This window comes from Panthera tigris, chromosome C2 (assembly GCF_018350195.1).
Source record: "Panthera tigris isolate Pti1 chromosome C2, P.tigris_Pti1_mat1.1, whole genome shotgun sequence".
NCBI classification, from domain to species: domain Eukaryota; kingdom Metazoa; phylum Chordata; class Mammalia; order Carnivora; family Felidae; genus Panthera; species Panthera tigris.
In genome coordinates this window covers 105,211,424-105,231,481 of record NC_056668.1, presented here as the reverse complement: position 1 = coordinate 105,231,481, position 20,058 = coordinate 105,211,424, and the positions used below count along the sequence as shown (strand labels likewise).

The window sequence follows — 20,058 nt, the reverse complement described above, 5'->3', positions numbered from 1 at the left end:
GTTCTCAAAAAAATAAAAATAGAACTACTCTATGACCCAACAATCATACTACTAGGTATTTATCTAAAGGATACTGGTGTGCTGTTTTGAATGGGGCACATGTTTATAGCAGCTCTATCAGAGTACAGAAAGAGCCCAAATGTCGATTGATAGATGAACGGATAAAGAAAATGTGGTGTATATATACAATGGAATATTACTCAGCAATCAAAAAGAATGAAATCTTTCCATTTGCAACTACATGGATGGAACTGGAGGTTATTATGCTAAGCAAAATTAGAGAAAGACAAATATCATATGACTTCACTCATATGAGGACTGTAAGAGACAAAACAGATGAACATAAGGGAAGGGAAGCAAAAATAATATAAAAACAGGGAGGGGGACAAAACATTAGAGACTCTTAAATATGGAGAACAGAAGGTTACTAGAGGGGTGGTGGGAGGGGGATTGGCTAAATGGGTAAGGAGCATTAAGGAATCTACTCCTGAAATCATTGTTGCACCATATGCTAATGAACTTGGATGTAAATTAAACAAATAAAATTTTTAAAAAAAGGATCATTTATCACAATCAAGTGGGATCTATTCCAGAGATGCAAGAGTGGTTCAGTATTTTTAAATCAATGTTAACTCGTTAACAAGAGGAAGGATAAAAACCATATATTATCACTCCAACAGATGCAGAGAAGATATCTGGCAAATTCAACATCTGGTCATGATAAAAAACCTCAACAAAGTAGGCTTAGAGAGAACATACCTCAACATAATAAAGGTCACATGTGAAAAACCCACAGCTAACATCATACTCAATAGATCAGGAAGAAGAGAAGGATGTGCAGTCTCACCACTTTTATTCAGCATAAAGTCACATGAAGTCCTAGCTGCAGCAATCAGGCAAGAAAAAGAAATAGAAAGCATCCAGCTTGGTAAGGAAGAAGTAAAACTTTTGATATTTTAAGATAACCTGATACTCTATAAAAAAGACCTTACAGACTCCACCAAAAAACTATTAGAACTTAGAAATAACTTAAGTAAATTTGTAGGATACAAAATTAATATATAGAAATCTGTTGCATTTGTCTACACTAATAAGGAATTAGTAGAAAGCAAAATTAAGAAAATAATTCCACTGATGATTGCACCAAAAGAATAAAGTACATAGGAATTGATTTAAATAAGGAATTGATTTAAACAAGATTTCAGATATACTCTGAAATCTACAAGACATTGATGAAAGAAATTGAAGATGTAACAAATGGAAAGATATATATCTTCATGAATTGGAAGCATGAGTATCATTAAAATGTCCCTAATACCCAAAGCAATCTACAAATTCAATGCAATCCCTATCAAAATACCAACAGTATTTTTCACAGAACTAGAATAACCTTAAATTTTATTTGAAACCACAAAGTACCCCAAATAGCCAAAGCAATCTTGAAAAAGAACAAAGATTTAAATATCTCAATTCCAGATTTCAAGATATGCTACACAGCACAATATTCAGAACAGTATGGTATTAGCACAAATATAGACACATACATCAATGGAACATGATAAAATGCCCAGAAATAAACCCACACTTATATGGTCAGTTAATCTACAAAAAGAAAGCAAGAATATACAATGGGAAAAAGACAGTCTTTTCAAAAAATGAAGCTGGGAAAATGAGATAGCTACATGCAAAAGAATGAAACTTGAGCTTTTCTACACCATAAACAAAAATATATTCAAAATGGATTAAAGACCCAAAAATGTGAGACCCGAAACCATAAAACTCCTAAAAGAAAACATAACAATTAACAAAACAAAAAGGCAACCTACTGAATGGGAGAATATTTCTACATGATTTATCCAATAAGGGGACTCATTCAACTCAACACCAAAAAACCCCACAAAATACAAAACAAAACAAACACCTCCAACATTCCAATGAAAAAAATGGGCAGAAGAGGGGCATCTGGGTGGCTCAGTCTGTTAAGTGCTGGACTTTTCATTTCAGCTCAGGTCATGATCTCACAGTTTGTGACTTCAAGCCCCATGTTGGGTTCTGTGCTGATAGCACCCCCCCTCCCCCAAACATTTTTTAAAACCGGGTAGAGGACATGAATAGACATTTCACAAATAGACCTACAGATGGCCAATGGACACATGAAAAGATGCTCTACATCACTGATCAACAGGGAAATTCAAATCAAAACCACAATGATAGATACCACCTCACACCTGTCAGAATGACTAGTATCAAAATGTTGGTGAGGATGTGGAGAAAAGGCAACCATCACGCACTGTTGGTGGGAATGTAAGTTAGTGCAACCACTGTGAAAACAGTATGGAAGTTCCTCAAAAATTTAAAATAGAAATACCATACGATTCAATAATTCCACTCCTAGATATTTACCCAAACAATATGAAAACATTAATTTGAATAGATAAATGCACCCCTATGTTAATTACAGCATTATTTATAGTAGCAAAGATATGGATACAACCTACGTATCCATCTATAGATGAATGGATAATAGAACAGGGAACTTTACTCAGCCATAAAAAAGAATGAAATTGCCATTTGTAATAACACGGATAAATCTAGAGAGTACTATTGTAAATGAATTCAGTCAGGCAGAGAAGGACACATACACCATATGATTTCACTTATATACGGAATGTAAAAAATAATGAAACAGATACATAAATACAGAGAACACACACTGCTCATTGCTAGAGGAGAGGGAGGTGGGGGCAGTAGGGAAATAGGTGAAGACCATTAAGAGGTACAAACTTCCAGTTGTAAAATAAATAAGTCACAGCATAGTCAATATAGTCAATATTAAATTCTGTATTTTGACAAATGGTTACTATTCTTATAGTGACAAGCAGTAACGTATAGCCCTGTTGAATCATTATATTGTTTACCTGAAACTAATGAACACTGTACGTCAACTATACTTGAATAAGTAAATAAATCACTTCAATAAAATAGTGTTTGGAAAAAATTCATTTTTTCCCTCTGTTGTGTCTATATTGCTGTATTATTGTGTTTTTGTCTCACATTCATTAAAATTTGTTCTAAATTATCTTGGCATAATTTTCTACACTGTAAACCAAAAAGTTTCCCCTAAACTTCCAGTTAAGGTAAAAGTCTCTTGTATATATAACCATTGTGAGGAATAAGCTTAGGAATTCCCTGAGCCTGCATTGATGGGTTAATAAGGCATAAAGAATTACAAAGCCATAGGATGCTCACACCCAAGTTTGGGTAAACCACATTAGGTAAATAAGTATAGAGAGGGAGGGGCAAAGGCCCCAATACAAAGGTATATGAGGTAAATAAGATTAGGTATTCAGGGCAGATATCCCCCCGCCCCCCACTCCCCAATTTAGTACTACAGCAGAAAGCTGCTTTCACAGGAAGGAAGAACCAAATTAGGTAAACAGGTAAATAGGGCTATAGACTGCTGAAGGGTGAAGCTGCCCAGAGCAGAGCTAATTAGCAAAAGAAAGGTGCCTTGCTGACCCTGAGGTAGCATGCTCTGTCTTATCCCCTAGGCTAGCTAAGATAAACAGATGAGGTGCCTCATGGCCTCATGTCTGCCATTAACAACCATCTGCCTGGCGCCAGGATTTTGTTATATATTGACCCAATTTTAATAATTAATAAAAAATTGTATTTCTCATTGTCTGTTTTACAAGTGGCCCTTGAACAACACACCAAACTTACCATCGTTAATAATGCTTACTTGACCTTGTGTGAGGGTCCAGTATGGCAATGTGGGAAGACACTGAACTCACCTCCTCCATGGATACACGGAGTCAACACCCATATAGAGAACAATTCCTCTTAAGGAGCTTGAGGGGTGACTGAACAACTTATATACAACAAAAGATAAAGGGACCACAGAGAAAATGGCAGGAGACACGGTAACCTTGGGAACCCCAGCCCCAAGGCTGCAAAGTGCAGTGAGAAGGGATAATACTGATGGACTGGGAACAAATTCATCTGCCCTGAGCCACAGGAAAAAAAAAAAAAAAAGCCACAGATAAAGAGTTCAAAGACAGTTCTCTCCAGACTGTAGAGAAGAGTGGATGAACTTAGTGAGATCTTCAACAAATAGAAAATATAAAAATAGAACTAATCATACTTGAAGAATACAATAACTGAAGTAAAAAACACACTGGGGAGAATCAACATCAGATTGGCAGATGCAGAAGAATGGGTCAGTGATCTGGAAGACACGGAAATGGAAAGCAACCAAGCAAAACAGCAAAAGAAAAAAAAAGAATGAAAATAAAATCAGGACAGATTAAGGGATCTCTGAGACAACATCAAGTATACTAACATTAGCATTATAGGGATTCCAGAAAAAGAAGAGAGAAAGGGGCAGAAAACTTATGGGAAGAAAAAACAGGTGAAAATTTGGCTGATCTGGGGAAGAAAACAGACATCCAGTTCCAGGAAGTACAGAAAGACCCAAACAAGATGAACACAAGGAGGTACACCAAAACAAATAATTAAAATGTCAAAGATTAAAGATAAAGAGAATCTTAAAAGCAGCAGGAGAAAAGGGACTAGTTATGTCCAAAGGAAATCCCATAGTTATCAGCTGATACTTCAGCAGAAAATGTGCAGGCCAGAAGTGGGTCATTCAAAATCCTGGAAAAAAAAACCCTACAACCAAGAATACTATATCTGACAAGGTCATCATTCAGAATAAAAGGAGAAATAAACAGTTTCCCAAACAAAAGTTAAAGGAGTTTACCACTGCTAAGCTGACCTTAAATGGAAAAAAAAAAAAAAAAAAGGTACTAAGTAGAAGAAAAACGTGAAAGGAAAATATTCATGAGCAAAAGGAAACTTACAATAAAGTTTGTAGACCAATCACAGGTAACACTAGTACAAAGGTTAAAAGACAAAAGTAATAAAATCAATTATATCAAAAAAATTAGTTTAGGGACTCGTAAAATAGAAAGATGTAAATTATGGCAATATATACATAAAGTGGGGGAATAAGACTATAGTGCTTTTAGAATGTGTGTGAACTTGAGTGACTGATGAGGGAGCAGGAGGTAGGCTGAGAACAAAGCATAAGCTTAGCACACACCCCACCCCCACAGATGGTATATGTGTGATATTCCTTGGACACTCCCAGCTACCCAAAAATGGGAAAGGACAAAAAAAAAAAAAAAAAAAAAAAAGTCAAACTGCTAACAGTCTTTACCAGTTTACAAGAAAAAGGCAGTATCATCATAGCTTAAAGTCCAGGAACTCCCTACTGTCTTAATGTTAATGTCTTGCTGGAGGGGAAAACAACTTTAGCTTAACAATAGCTAGACCTCCAGTAAATCTTTAGCAAGTGAAAGTCTCTTTGGAAACTCCCTCTTGATCCGGACTCCATAAAACAGATTGTCCCTCACAGTACAGCTCTTCCTGCCCAGAGGTCCTGTCTCTGTCCTTTAATAAAATCACTGTTTTGCACCAAAGACGTCTTCAAGAATTCTTTCTTGGCAGTCAGCTCCGGATTGCCCCTATCACCTCAAAACTTCGTCAAGACCATCAATTAATAGAGACTACTATATATTTAGATTATATATGAATCACATAGTAAACATATGTGAAAAACCTGTACTAGATAGCAAAAAAAAAAAGAGAAAGGAATCCAAGCATAACACTAAAGAAAGTCATCACAGGGGCATCTGGGTGGCTCAGTCAGTTAAGCATCCGATTTCAGCTCAGGTCATGGTCTCAGGGTCCATGGGTTCCAGCCCCGCCTTGGGCTCTATGCTGACAGCTCAGAGCCTGGAGCCTGCTTCAGATTCTGTGTCTCCCTCTCTGCCCCTCCCCTGCTCACATCCTATCTCTCTCAAAAAATAAACATTAAAAAAAATTTTTTTTTAAAGTCATCACAAAGAGAACAAGAGGAATAGAGAAGAAATACAAAACAACCATAACAATGAACAAAACTGCACTAAGAACATACCAATTAATAACTTTAGATGTAAATGGCCTAATTGCCCCAATAAAAAGGTATTTTTAAATCCAGATTAAAAAAAAACCCATCTCTGTGCTACCTACAAGAGACTCACTTCAGACCTAAAGACACAAGCATACTGGAAAAAATACTCCCATCATTCAGGGATGATCAAAAAAAAAGATATTCCTTCCATGCAAATGGAAGCAACAAAAAAGCCACGGTAGCAATACTTTCATCAGACAAAAATACACTTTAAAACAAAGACTATATAGCAAGAGACAAAGAAGGATACTACATAAAGATAAAGGGACAAATCCTACAAGACGAGGTAACAATTATAAATACCTATGCAACCAATATAGGAGCACCTAAATACATTCAACAAACATTAACAGATATAAAGGTAGAAACTCACAAATATTAAGACATAAAGGTAGAAATACAGTAATATGGTTGGCCTGAAACACAATATATAATCTTCAGTTTGAAAAGTACCTGGGGCTACATGAAAAACATGTATTTACTAATCTAAGAACATGCCCTGGAGGAATAGGGATCTTCAGGAGATTTTTCCAGGAACAAAAGTGCTGGTACTGCCATTTCTCTTCCCCTCCCCCAGGCTAGATAGTAGGACACTTGCAGGAGCCAGTGCTAATACTCTCCATCTATCTTGCTAACATGATAGGTCCTGCCCCAAGCAACTCACCAGCAGCAGCAGGTGTCCCTCCAAAGCAGATCCTGCCCTACCACACCCTGCAAGCAACTCTCAGCTGGGACGGGTACCACCACTCCAAAGTGACTCCTGCCCTTGGAGAGGTGGGGAGACAACCCCACACACTGGAAAGCCTACAGTTCCTGCAGCTAGTCCTCTTTGCTAGCTGCCCATGGATCAAGTCTTGCCATGTTGGGTATGCCTGCAGCTGTGACAGAGAAGCAGACTGAAGACACCTGGTCTGACTACTGGTCCCATCCATCAGTGTGCCTGTGGCGGCCTCAGAGAAACCTCTCAACAAAAAATATGCTGCTGGTGCGGAGCCTGCTTGGGATTCTCTCTCCCTCTCTCTCTCTGCCCCTCCCCTGTTCTCTTTCTCTCTCAAAATAAATAAATAAACCTAAAGAAAAAAAAAAAAGACAAAGGGTGATGGAATGAATAAAAAAGCAAGACCCATCTCTATGCTGCCCACAAGGGACTCATTTCAGTCCTAGACACATGCAGACTGAAGGTGAAGATATAGAAAAAGCATTTATCATGCATATTGAGAGAAAAATAAAGGATAGCAATACTTATATCAGACAAAATACTTTTGAAAACAAAGACTTTAACGAGACAAAGAAGGACAGTATGCAATCAATCATAAAGGGAACAATCCAATAGGAAGTTATAAAAATTGTAAATATTTATGCACCAAACATATATAAACCAGCTAATAACAAACATAAAATAAGTAACTGCTAGTAATGCAGTAAGAGTAAGGTACTTTAACACCTAACTTACATAAATGGATAGACCATCCAAACAGATAATCAACAAAGAAACAGTGGCTTTGAATGAAACATCGGACCAGATGGATCTAACATATACATTCAGAGTATTCCATCCCAAAACAGCAGAATACGCATTCTTTTCATGTACACATGAAACATTATCCAAAATAGATCACATTTTAGGCTACAAAATCAGTCTCAACAAATTCAAAAAGATCAAAGTCATACCATGCATCTTTTCTTACCACAATGCTATGAAACTAGAAAGCAACCAGAAGAAAAAATCTGGAAAGACCACATACACATGAAGGTTAAATATGCTACTAAACAATGAATGGATCAACCAAGAAATCAAAGAGGAAATAAAAAATACACGAAGACAAATAAAAATACAACAGTCCAATATCTTTGGGATGCAGCAAAAGCTGTTCTAAGGGAGAAGTTGATAGCTATACAGGCCTACCTCAAGACGCAATAAAAATCTCAAACAACCTAACCTTACACCTAAAGGAGTGAGGAAAAAAACAAAACTCAAGCCAGTATAAGGAAGGAAATAATAAAGATTAGAGCAGAAATAAACAAAATAGACACTACAAAAAACAATACATCAATGAAACCAGGAGCTGGTTCTTTGAAAAAAATCAACAAAATTGATAAATCTTTAGTCAGACTCATTAAAATAAAGAGTGAGAAAGAAGACTCAAAAAGAATGAGAATTAAAAGAGGAGGAATAACAACTGACACCACAGAAATATAAAAGATTATAATATTATGAAACATTATATGCCAACAAACTGGTCAACCTAAAAGAAATAGATAAATTCCTAGAAACACGTAACTTCCCAAAACTGAATTAGGAAGAAAATAGAAAATTTGAACAAACTGATCACTAGCAATAACATTGAATCAGTAATCAAAAAACTTCCAACAAACATAAGTCTAGGACCAGAAGCCTTCACAGGTGAATTCTACTAAACATTTAAAAAAAGAGTTTATACATATTCTTCTCAAAGCTATTTCAAAAAACAGGAGAGGAAAGAAAGCTTCCAAATTCATTTTATGAGCATTACCTTGATACCAAAACCAGATAAAGATGCTACAAAGAAAGAACTAGAGGCCAGTATCTCTGATGAACATAGACACAAACTCCCTCAACAAAATATTACCAAGAAAGAAAGCTTACAAATTCATTTAATGAGCATTACCCCAATACCAACACCAGATAAAGACACTAAAAAGAAAGAACTACAGGTGAATATCTCTGATGAACAAAGATGCAAATATCCTCAACAAAAATTATGGAACTGAATCCAACAATACATTTAAAAAAGCATCCATCACAATCAAGTGGGATTTATTCCCGGGTTGCAAGGGTAGTTCAATATTTGCAAATCAATTACGGTGATTCATCCCATCAAAAGAGAAAGGATAAAAACCATATGATCATTTCAATAGATGCAGAAAAAGCATTTGACAAAGCACAACATACATTCATGATAAAAAGCCTCACTAAAATAGGGTTAGAGGGAACATACCTCAAGACAATAAAGGCCATGTATGAAAAACCCACAGCAAACATCATACTCAGTGATTAAATACAGAGCTTTTCCCCTAAGATCAGTAATAAGACAAGGATGTCCACTCTTCCCACTTTTATTCAACACAGTACTGGAGGGTGTACACAACAGCCAGATAAGAAAAAGAAATAAAAGGCATCCAAACTGGTAAGGAAGAAGTAAAACTTTCACTATTTGTAGTTGGTTTTTTTTTTTTTTTTTTAATTTTAGAGAAAGAGCATGAGTTGAGGAGAAAGGCAGAGGGAGAGAAATAGAGAATGTTAAACTCCATGCTCAGCACAAAGCCCACCATGGGGTTTGATCCCACGAACCTGGGATCATGACCTGAGCTGAAATCAAGAGTTAGATGCTCAACTGACTGAGCCACCCAGCCACTCCAAACTTTCACTATTTATAAATGACATGATACTACATATAGAAAATCCTCAAGACTCCACCAAAAAACCCTACTAGAATTGATAAATGAATTCAGTAAGATCGTAGGGTACAAAAATCAATGCACAGAAATCTGTTACCTTTTTATACACTAATAACGAAGCAGCAGAAAGAGAAATTAAGAAAACAATTCCATTTACAATTGCACCAAAAAGTATAAAATACCTAAGAATAAACTTAATCAAGGAGGTAAAGTTCCTATTCTCTGAAAACTATAAAGAATTGATTAATGAAATCGAAGACTACAGATAAAAAAGTAAAGACAGTCCGTGCTCATGAATTGGAAGGAACAATATTGTGAAAATTTCTATACCACCCAAAGCTATCTATACATTTATTGCAATCCCTATCAAAATACCAACAGCTTTTTTCATAAAACTAGAACAAATAATCCTAAAATTTGTATGGAAAAACAACAACAAAAGACCCTGAATAGCCAAAGCAATCTTGAAAAAGAAGAACAAAACTGGAGGTATCACAATCCCAGGTATCAAGATATATTACAAAGCTGTAGTCATCAAAGCAGTATGGTACTGGCACAAAAACAGACAATGGAACAGAATAGAAAGCCCAGAAATAAACCCACAATTATATGGTCAATTAACCTTCAACAAAGGAGGCAAGAATATACAATGGGAAAAAGTCAGTTTCTTCAACAAATGTGGTAAGAAAACTGGACAGCTATATTTAAGAAAGAATCAGGACCACTTTCTCACACTATACACAAAAGTAAACTAAAAACAGATTAAAGACCTAAATGTGAGACCTGAAAACATAAAAATCTTAGAAGAGAACACAGGCAGTAAATTCTTTGATATTGGCCATAGCAGTATTTGTCTAGATATGACTCCTGAGGCAAGGGAAACAAAAACAAAAATAGAGGTGCCTGGGTGGCTCAGTCAGTTGAACATCCAACAGGATCAGGTCATGATCTCACGGTCTGTGAGTTTGAGCCCCGCGTCAAGCTTGTCTCTCTTCTAAATGTTTTTAATTTAAAAAAAAAAAAAAAGCAAAAATAAACTATTGGGACTACATCAAAATAAAAAGCTTCTGCACAATGAAGGAAACAATCAACAAAACTAAAAGGCAACCTATGGAATGGGAGAAGATATTTGCCAATGACATGTCGGATAAAGGGCTAGTATCCAAAAATAAAAAGGACTGATACCACTCAACACACACACAAAAAACTGAATAATCCAATTAAAAATGGGCAGAAAACATGAGCAGACATTTCTATAGAAAAGACACACAGGGTGTGTGCCTGGGTGGCTCAGTCAGTGGAGCATCCAACTCTTGATTTTGGCTCAGTTCATGGTCCCAGGGTCATGGGATGGAGCCCTGTTTCAGGTTCTGCCCTGAGCGCAGAGCCTGCCTGCTGGCTCGCTCTCTCTCTCTCTCTCTCTCTCTCTCTCCTGCCCCTCTCCCCTGCTCATGCTCTCTCTCTAAAAAAAAAAAAAAAAAAAAGAGAGAAAGAAAGACATACAGGTCAGCCACTGTGGAAAACAGTATGGAGGTTCCTTAAAAAAATTAAAAATAGAAATACTATATGATCTTGTAATTCCACTACTGGGTATTTACCCAAAAATATAAAAACACTAATTTGAAAAGATATATACACTCCTATGTTTACTGCAACATTATTTACAATAGCCAAACTATGGAAGCAGCCCAAGTGTCCACTGATAGATAAATGGATAAAAAAATGTGGTATATATACATATAGTTGAATAATAGCAATGAAATCTTGCCATTTGCAACAACATGGATGGAGCTAGAGAGTATAATGCTAAGTGAAATAAGTCAGTCAGAGAAAGACAAATATCATATGATTTCACTCATTTGTATAGTTTAAGAAAACAAATGAATAAAGAACAAAAGAGACCAAAAATAAAAAGACTCTTAACTATAGAAAACAAACAGATGATTACCAGAGGGGAGGAGGGTGGGAGGATGGGTGAAATAGGTGATGGGGATTCAAGCATGTACTTATCATGATGAGGTAACGTACAGAAATGTTGAATCACTATATTGTACACCTGAAACTAATATAATACTGTTAACTATACTGGAATTATAATTTATTTATTATTTATTTTTTTAATGTGTATTTTTGAGAGAGAGAGAAAGAGAGAGCATGAGTGGGGGAGGGGCAGAGAGAGATGGAGACACAGAACCCGAAGCAGGCTCCAGGCTCTGAGCTGTCAGCACACAGCCCTATGCAGGGCTTGAACTCATGGACTATGAGATCATGACCTGAGCCAAAGTTGGACACTTAACCAACTGAGCCACCCAGATGCCCCAGCTATACTGGAATTATTATTTAAAACACACAAAGATATTTCAAAGTAAGCGGACTACAAAGAATGCCTGCATAAACAAACATCTGAGATTAAAAAAAAAAGAGAGATACCAATTGAATTTACGTTTATTTATTTATTTTGAGAGAGAGAGAGACAGAGAGAGACACAGAGAGAGGTGGGGGAGGAGGAGAGAGAGAGAGAAGAAAGAGAGAATCCCAAGCAGCTGACAGCACAGAGCTTGATGCGGGGCTTGAACTCACAAACCGTGAGATCATGACCTGAGCCAAAATCAAGAGATGGATGCTTAACTGACTAAGTCACACAGGTGCCCCCAATTGGTATCTCTTGAATAACTTTTCCTGAAAGAAGGGATTTATTTTGGGGGTTAATAAAGTCAAGTTTGTTTAGTGTTATCGAATGGCATAAAGGAACTAACAAAATGTACAAAAGGAATGTCACATATTCTTTAAAAAGTTTTGTTAAATTTTATTAATCAATTTAATACTGATAATAAAATAACAGACATCAAAACCAATGATGAAAAAAAAAAGAGGAACTTCATATGGAAAATAGCTTTTTAAAGGAACCAATGATAAAAAGAAATACAAATCTCAAACAACAAGCTTATACCTACAGGAACTAAAAAAAGAAGAACAAACAAAGCCAAAGCTAATAGAAGAAAGAAAGAAATATTAGAGCAGAAAGAAACGAAATAGAGACTAAAAAAACACAAAAAAACAAAAACCAGAAAAGATCAATGAAGCCAAGGGCTGCTTCTTTGAAAAAATAAGCAAAATTTATAACTCTTTAGCCAGAATCATCAATAAAAAAAATATTGATCTCAAATAAAATCAGAAATGAAGCAGAATAACTAATGACACTACAAAAATACAAAGGATTAGAAGAGAATATTATGAAAAAGTGTGTGCCAAAAATTAGACAACCTAGAAGAAATGGATAAATTTCTAGAAATACAATTCTCCAAAACTGAACCAGGAAGAAATAGAAAATCTGAACAGACCAATTACTAGTAATAAAATTCAATCAGTAATAATAAAAACTCCCAACAAAAGTCAGAACCAGGCTGGCATTACCCTGATACCAAAACCACATAAAGACACTACAAAGAAAACTAACAGGCCAATATTTCTAGTGAATATAGATGCAAAAATACTTAACATTATTAGCAAACTGATATCAACAATACATTAAAAAGATCATTCAACAATTGAGTGGGATTCATTCCAGGTATGCAACAGTGGTTCAAAATTCGCAAATCAAGCAACACGATACATCACATCAACATGATACAAGGGAAAGGATAAAAACCATATGATCATCTCTATAGATGTAGGAAAAACATCTGACAAAATATAACATCCATTCATGATTAAAAACTCTCAACAAAGTAGGAAACATCCCTCAACATATGAAAAGCCCACAGCTAACATCATACTCAATGGTAAAAAACTGAAAGATTGTCTTTAAGATCAAGAAGTAGAAAAGGATGTCCACTCTTACCACTTTTATTTAACATAGTACTGAAGTCCTACTTGCGTCAATTAGACAGGAAATAAAATCATCCAAATTGATAAGGAAGAAGTAAAACTTTCACTATTAGCAGATGACATGATACTGTATGTAGAAAACCATTAAGATTTTACCAAAAAATGATCAAAGTAAGTGAATTCAGTAAATTTGCAGGATACAAAACTAATTACAGAAATCTGCTGCATTTCTATACACTTATAATGAAGTAGCAGAATGAGAAGTTAAGAAAACAATCCCACTGACAATTATGCCAAAAAGAATAAAATACCTAGGAATAGATTTCACCAAGGAGGTGAAATACTTAAACTCTGAAATCTATAAGATACTGATGAAAGAAACTGAAGACAACACAAACAAATGGAAAGGTATATCATGTTTAGGAACTGGAAGAATTAATATTGTTAAAATGTTCATACTGCCCAAAGCAATCTACAGATTTAATGTAATCTCTATCAAAATACCAATAGTATTTTTCACAAAACTAGAACAAACAACCCTAAATTTGTATGGAACCACAAATAGCCAAAGCAATTTTGACAAAGAAAAACAAAACTAGAAGTATCACAATTCCAGGTTTCAAGATAAACTATAAAGCCACAGTAATCAAAACAGCATGGTACTTGCACAGAAATAGGCACATAGATCATTGGAACAGAACAGAGAACCCAGAAATAAACCCACACCTAAATGGTCAATTAATCTATGACAAAGTCAAAACTTTACAATGAGGAAAGGCAGTTCCTTCAACAAATGAAAGCTGGACAGCTACATACAAGAAGGAAACTGGACCACTTTCTTACACCACACACAAAAATAAACTCAAAATGGACTGAAGACCTAAATGTGACACCCGAAACCATAAAACTCCTAAAAGAAAGCACAGGCAATATGTTTTAGACACTGCTTTTAGCAACATATTTATGAATAGATCTCCTGAGGCAAGGGAAACAAAAGCAAAAATAAACTTTTGGGACTACGCCAATATAAAAAGATTTTACACAGCAAAGAAAAACATCAACAAGACAAAAAGGCAACCTACTGAATGGGAGAAGATATTTAAAAGTGATTTCTCAGATAAGGAATAAATATCCAAAATATATAAAGGACTCTTTCAACTCAACACACAAAAAAATTCAATCTGATTAAAATTGGGCAGAGGCCTGAATGGACATTTCTCCAAAGAAAATATATAGGTGGCAAACAGACACATGAAAAGATACTCAACATCACTCATTATCAGGGAAATGCAAATCGAAACAACAATGAAATATCACCTTATACCTGTCAAAATGGCTAAAATAAAAAGACAGGAAATAAACAAGTGTCGGCGAAGAGGTGGAGAAAAGAGAACCCTCACACACTGCTGGTGTGAATGTGAATTGGTGCAACCACTATGGAAAACAGTATGGAGGCTCTTCAAAAAATTCAAAATAGAAATACCACATAATCCAATAAGTCTACTATTTGGTATTTACCCAAAGAAAATGAAAATACTAAGAGGAGAAGATATACACACCTTTTGTTCACTGCAGCAATTAACTAACATATGGAAGCAATCTAAGTGTCCATCAATAGATGAATATATAAGAAAGATGTGGTGTGGTATGGAATGGAATGGAATATTACTGAGCTATAAAAAAGAAGAAGATCTTGCCATTTGCAACAACATGGATGGACCTAAAGGGTACTATAGTAAATAAAAGTAAATAAAATAAGTAAGGCAGAGAAAGACACATACACTTATATTTGAATGTAGAAAAACAAAACAAAGAAAACAGACTCAGAAATCCAGAGAACTGGTGGTTTTCAGAGGTGGGGAATGGGCAAATGTGTGAATTAGGTGAAGGGGATTAAGAGGTATAAACTTCTCGTCATAAATAAATTGTGGAGATGAAAAGTACAGCACATGGGGTACAGTCAATAATACTGTATATAACGTTGAATGGTTATAGATGTGCTAACAACAGTTTTTGTGGTAAGCATTAGCTAATGTGTAGAATTGTCCAATCACTATGTTGTGCATCTGAAACTAATATAATATTGAGTATCAACTCTACTGAAATAAAAAATTTTTTTTAAAAAATGCTTATTCGATGATGGGCAAATCTTTGTGCTCAGAAGATATTCACTGACGATCCATCCATAGGTGAATCTATGGCTTCATGCATCCATGAAGAAAATGGATTTTAGAAATTTGTACTTAAGGTTATCTGAGCTTGCCTCTCTTGGAGTAGTTGACTTTGTTTACTGTGCAAATGCCCCTCTCTCTGTCTACATCACACTTGCCTGACAGGAACCCCATATTGGGCTACATCCACCTCTGGCCTACTCCATGCCCACACCCAGACAGCTCGGCATGACTGGTCCTCCTTGAAATTCACGAGCCCAGATCTTCAAGGGGCCTGCAGTGGCGCACAATGCCAGGTCCATGCATCCCCCACACTTCCAACACCTCCGCTCTTATCCTTCTCCAACCTGATGACTTTGTCTCTTTCACTAAGAGCACAGAAGCAGTGAGAATTTCCAGGGGCTCCCGCCAGGATATCCAGCCCCCTATCAGCAACTATGCCATTGCTTGTCTGCCCTCCCTTCGGGTGAACTCCTCACATTCCTATCTAAAAGCAGCTCCTAGATTGATCCTATTCTCTTGCCTACTCAAAGATAGGAACTCCAACAATTCTTCCTTTGCTTTCCTGTAAGTCCTACTTTGCCCCTCTCGACTGGATTTTTCTCAGCACCGCATAAATATGCTGTTAAATCTCCCCGCCTAAAAATACAACAGAAAACAAACTCTCTTTCAACCCTATGCTCACCCATCCTGTAGCTATAGCCCCTTGTTTTCTGTTGATCCTCGTGTGCAGGATGGTTTAGTGTTGATCTGGCTGTATTTCATGGATGTGAGACACACAAAAAAACTTCCATGCTGTTCTGTCATCTTGGCTCCTCCGCCCCTTGCTTTCTTATACTCCCCTTTACAGCTAAATTCCTTGAAAGAGATGGAATGTCTATTTCTCTTTTCCCAGTCTCTCCCAACATATTCCGCTCAGGCTTTTGCCTGCAATGTGCCAGTGAGATAGCTCTTGACAAGCTCTCCAATGACTTCTGACAGCCTAAATCAAATGGTCAGTCTCAGGCCTCTTCACACACAATTCTCCAGCAGCACTGGATACAGCCAAGCCTCATCCTTAAAACACCTTCTTTTCTTATATCTTCAACCTCTAAAGTCACAAGTGTAGCAGGACTCTCTCAATACAGACCTTCTTTTCTCTATCTACACATTCTCTGTGATGTCATCCACTTTTGTGGCTTTAAATACTACACATGTGGTAGTTTAGTAGAATTTAGAATGCCCCAAATCAAGCTAATTTCTTCCCAGATCTGTTCCTCCTGCAGTCTTCCCCAGTCAGTAAATGAAGACTCTGTCCTTCCAGTTACTCAGGCCAAAGTTGTAAGACTTTTCTCATTCTCCGTGACTTTTTTCTCCGTGACTTTTCTCATTCTCAGATATACCCACATCAACAAATAGGGTTGGTCTAACTTCAAAATATATAAAGAATCCAAACACTTTTCACCACCTCCATGGCTACCACCTGGTCCAAGGCACCCCCAGACCTTGCCTAGATTTTTGCAATACTTTGCTGGTCTCCCTGACTCCACTCTTGTCTCTGTGTGGTCTGGTGTCAACATAGCAGCCACAATGATGGTATTGTAAGTCAGATCATATCACTCCTGGGCTAAAAACCTCTGAAGAGTAAAATACAAGGTCCTTCCACTGGCCTGCGAAGCCTTACAGGAGCTGGTCCTCTTCATTTGATTTCATTTCCCAGTACCCTCCCCTTGCTGACTCTGTTCCAGCCACAGTAACCTCACTGCTATTTCTCCAACCCATCAGCCACATTGATGCTTCAGTTCCCTCTGCCTGAAAAAAATCTTCCCTTGTGGAGGCTTGGCTCACTCACTTCTCCCAGGCCTCTGCCCCACTGCCACCCTGCTCAAATTAGAGGGGCCTTATTTTAGACAATATAAGTAGTAATTCTAACAACACCTTGCATTCCCTTCTCCCTTACTTTTTTTCTATAGCAATTACTACCACCTTTTGATACATATTAATTATTTATTAGTTCACCATCTTTGTCTTCTTTCACTAGAGTTTCAATGAGGGCAGCTACACTGTGTTTTTTCTTCACTGCTATGTCCACAGTCTCTAAAACTATACCTGGCCCATTGCAGGCACAGAAATATTTACTGAATGAATGAAACTGTTGGCATAAAATTAGAAGTTCACATTAATTTAGTTTTAGAAAACTGCATTGGTTGTATCTCTTGTGACATAAAAATGACTTTCAGTTTTTTTCTTACCCATTGGTTAACGCTGCTGAGCTGTGCCATGTAGTAATGTAAAAACTGGGTTGTCTTTTCCCACATCACATAAGAGCCACCAAGAAAAGCCAAATCCCAAATGGGTCTCAGAGAGGGATCAATATGTCCATGGCTATCTGAGAGAAAGAAAACGAAAACACACTTGTGTTATGACATTTTGGGGACAAAATTTCAAATGTTTCAGTACTGAAATAGGGGCGTAACCTTAAGTCACATCCGTCATCTCTTACAGAAAGGCCTTGAGCTGGACACATGACTTGTTCTTACCTGTTTCTACATCATATGAAGATTTATGTGCTTCAATTTGTCCTACTGAGTAAAGCTACTATAAAAATCTTATTTGCTGTACTATATTAATGTACTATATTAGTACACTAGTATAGTATACTAGTACAAATGTATGATATTAATGCAAAGTAAGAGCTATAATGATACTCAAAGTTGAAGTCTTGTTAGTTGAGAAGCATCTTTATTTTATTTTTTTTTTTTTAATTTTTTTTTCAACGTTTTTTATTTATTTTTGGGACAGAGAGAGACAGAGCATGAACGGGGGAGGGGCAGAGAGAGAGGGAGACACAGAATCGGAAACAGGCTCCAGGCTCCGAGCCATCAGCCCAGAGCCTGACGCGGGGCTCGAACTCACAGACCGCGAGATCGTGACCTGGCTGAAGTCGGACGCTTAACCGACTGCGCCACCCAGGCGCCCCGAGAAGCATCTTTAAATTAGATGGAAAAGTCTATCAATTATTTTTGCTACATTACCTTCTGTCTGGGTCTACAGTCAATGCGATGGTCTTTGCCAATCTCCAAATATCTTTATCTGATCATTGGCTTTAAAGCTAATCAATGAATTGGTAGTATTTCTGTCAGTGATTTTGAACACATGCAGAAATCAAGAGGGTTTTTTCTGTGGTATTGTTTTTGGAATTGCAATCTTTTTATTTCAGCAAACACTTATAAAAACCTACTTAACTACACTGCTTGAAGTGGGGTTAGTACATTAACACATTACTTTTTGTGACTTTTAGGAACTCAAATTTTAGTAAGTGATTAATTTATGAGATAACTGTTCATGGACCAACATTTCATGAAAAATGGTGGAGATATTCTTAGCTTAAATATAAGCCCGATAATAGTATAATATGTAAGGAATAAGAACAAACTTACTAGGAAACTAATCCTTCTTGGTAAAATAATCATTAGCGTAAATTCTTCTCTGTACTGTGGAACTTGGCTGGTTTGTAATGGTAATCAATTCAAAGATCATTCACAGACTGCAGGGGTGATGGGAGGGACACGAAGATGGGTCCCTACCCTCTACTTGTCAACAGTGCAGAAACACAGCTGATACCTTCCGCAAGAGAAGGAGGACCAAAGATCTGATAGAGCACACGGAAGGGAGAGGGACCTTTGGGCTGGAGAGATTTGGGGCACACTTCACAGGGATGAGATTTGAGCTGAGCCCTGGATTCCTGTTGTGTAGGTAGGGATGGGGGGGAGACAGTGAAAGCTTCCTTCATCCAGCTCCCCATCACGTGATTCATCTTCCAGTGCCATTGTGAGTTCAACAAAACCCGTTACTAGAAAGCAAGCCGGTTACCCCAAACACTGTGAACAGCATGGACAATTGAAAGTATAAATGCTGGCAGTGCTACTATAGAATCACTCAGGTGACAGGACTCTGGCTGGTTGTTCCCAGGTCTTCAGTCTTTTCCTTTGTAGAGTACTTGGGCTCATGTATAGGAAGTTCGTAAATTCATCAGAAAAAGTGAAAACTGTACTCATTAAAAAAAAACAAAAACACAAATACCTTTTTTGGGGAAAAATAGTTTGGAGCAAGGATATCCTGAAATGGATTCAGATAGCCTCACCTAGCAACTGTAGAGCAAGCTGGACTACAAAACCCCAACGTCCTGGAGGAGTAAATGCTGAATAGAAGCTGCTGGGATTTGAACTGGTGAATCCGAGGAGATTGCCACAGTTTTGACTGACTTTCGTCTAAAACCGAGCCTTTTCCATTTTAATAGTTTTACAGACAAGCTATAAATAGTGCCATCATATGCTTCCGCTGAATTTAAAATGACAACAGAGGGGCGCCTGGGTGGCTCAGTCGGTTGAGTGTTTGACTTCAGGTCATGATCTCGCAGTTCATAGGTTCAAGCCCCATGTCGGGCTCTGTGCGGACAGCTCAGAGCCTGGAGCCTGCTTCAGATTCTGTGTCTCCCTCTCTCTCTGCCCCTCCCCCTGCTCATGCTCTGTCTGTCTCTCAAAAGTAAACATTAAAAATAATTTTAAATATGCTAACAGAACTTGTAAATTCTGTTAATAAAAAGGTGCCCTCTATTAAAAAAGT

General features: G+C 37.1%; 1 protein-coding gene across 1 annotated transcript in view; it reads right to left on the bottom strand.

Annotated features, from left to right (window-relative positions):
• Nucleotides 1–20,058, bottom strand: part of RARRES1 (retinoic acid receptor responder 1) — a 69,233-nt gene that overhangs the window by 14,086 nt on the left and 35,089 nt on the right. The window contains exon 5 of the mRNA XM_042998353.1: nt 17,685–17,821. Within this exon, the coding sequence (XP_042854287.1) occupies nt 17,685–17,821 (137 nt within the window). The remainder of the gene's footprint in view (nt 1–17,684; nt 17,822–20,058) is intronic.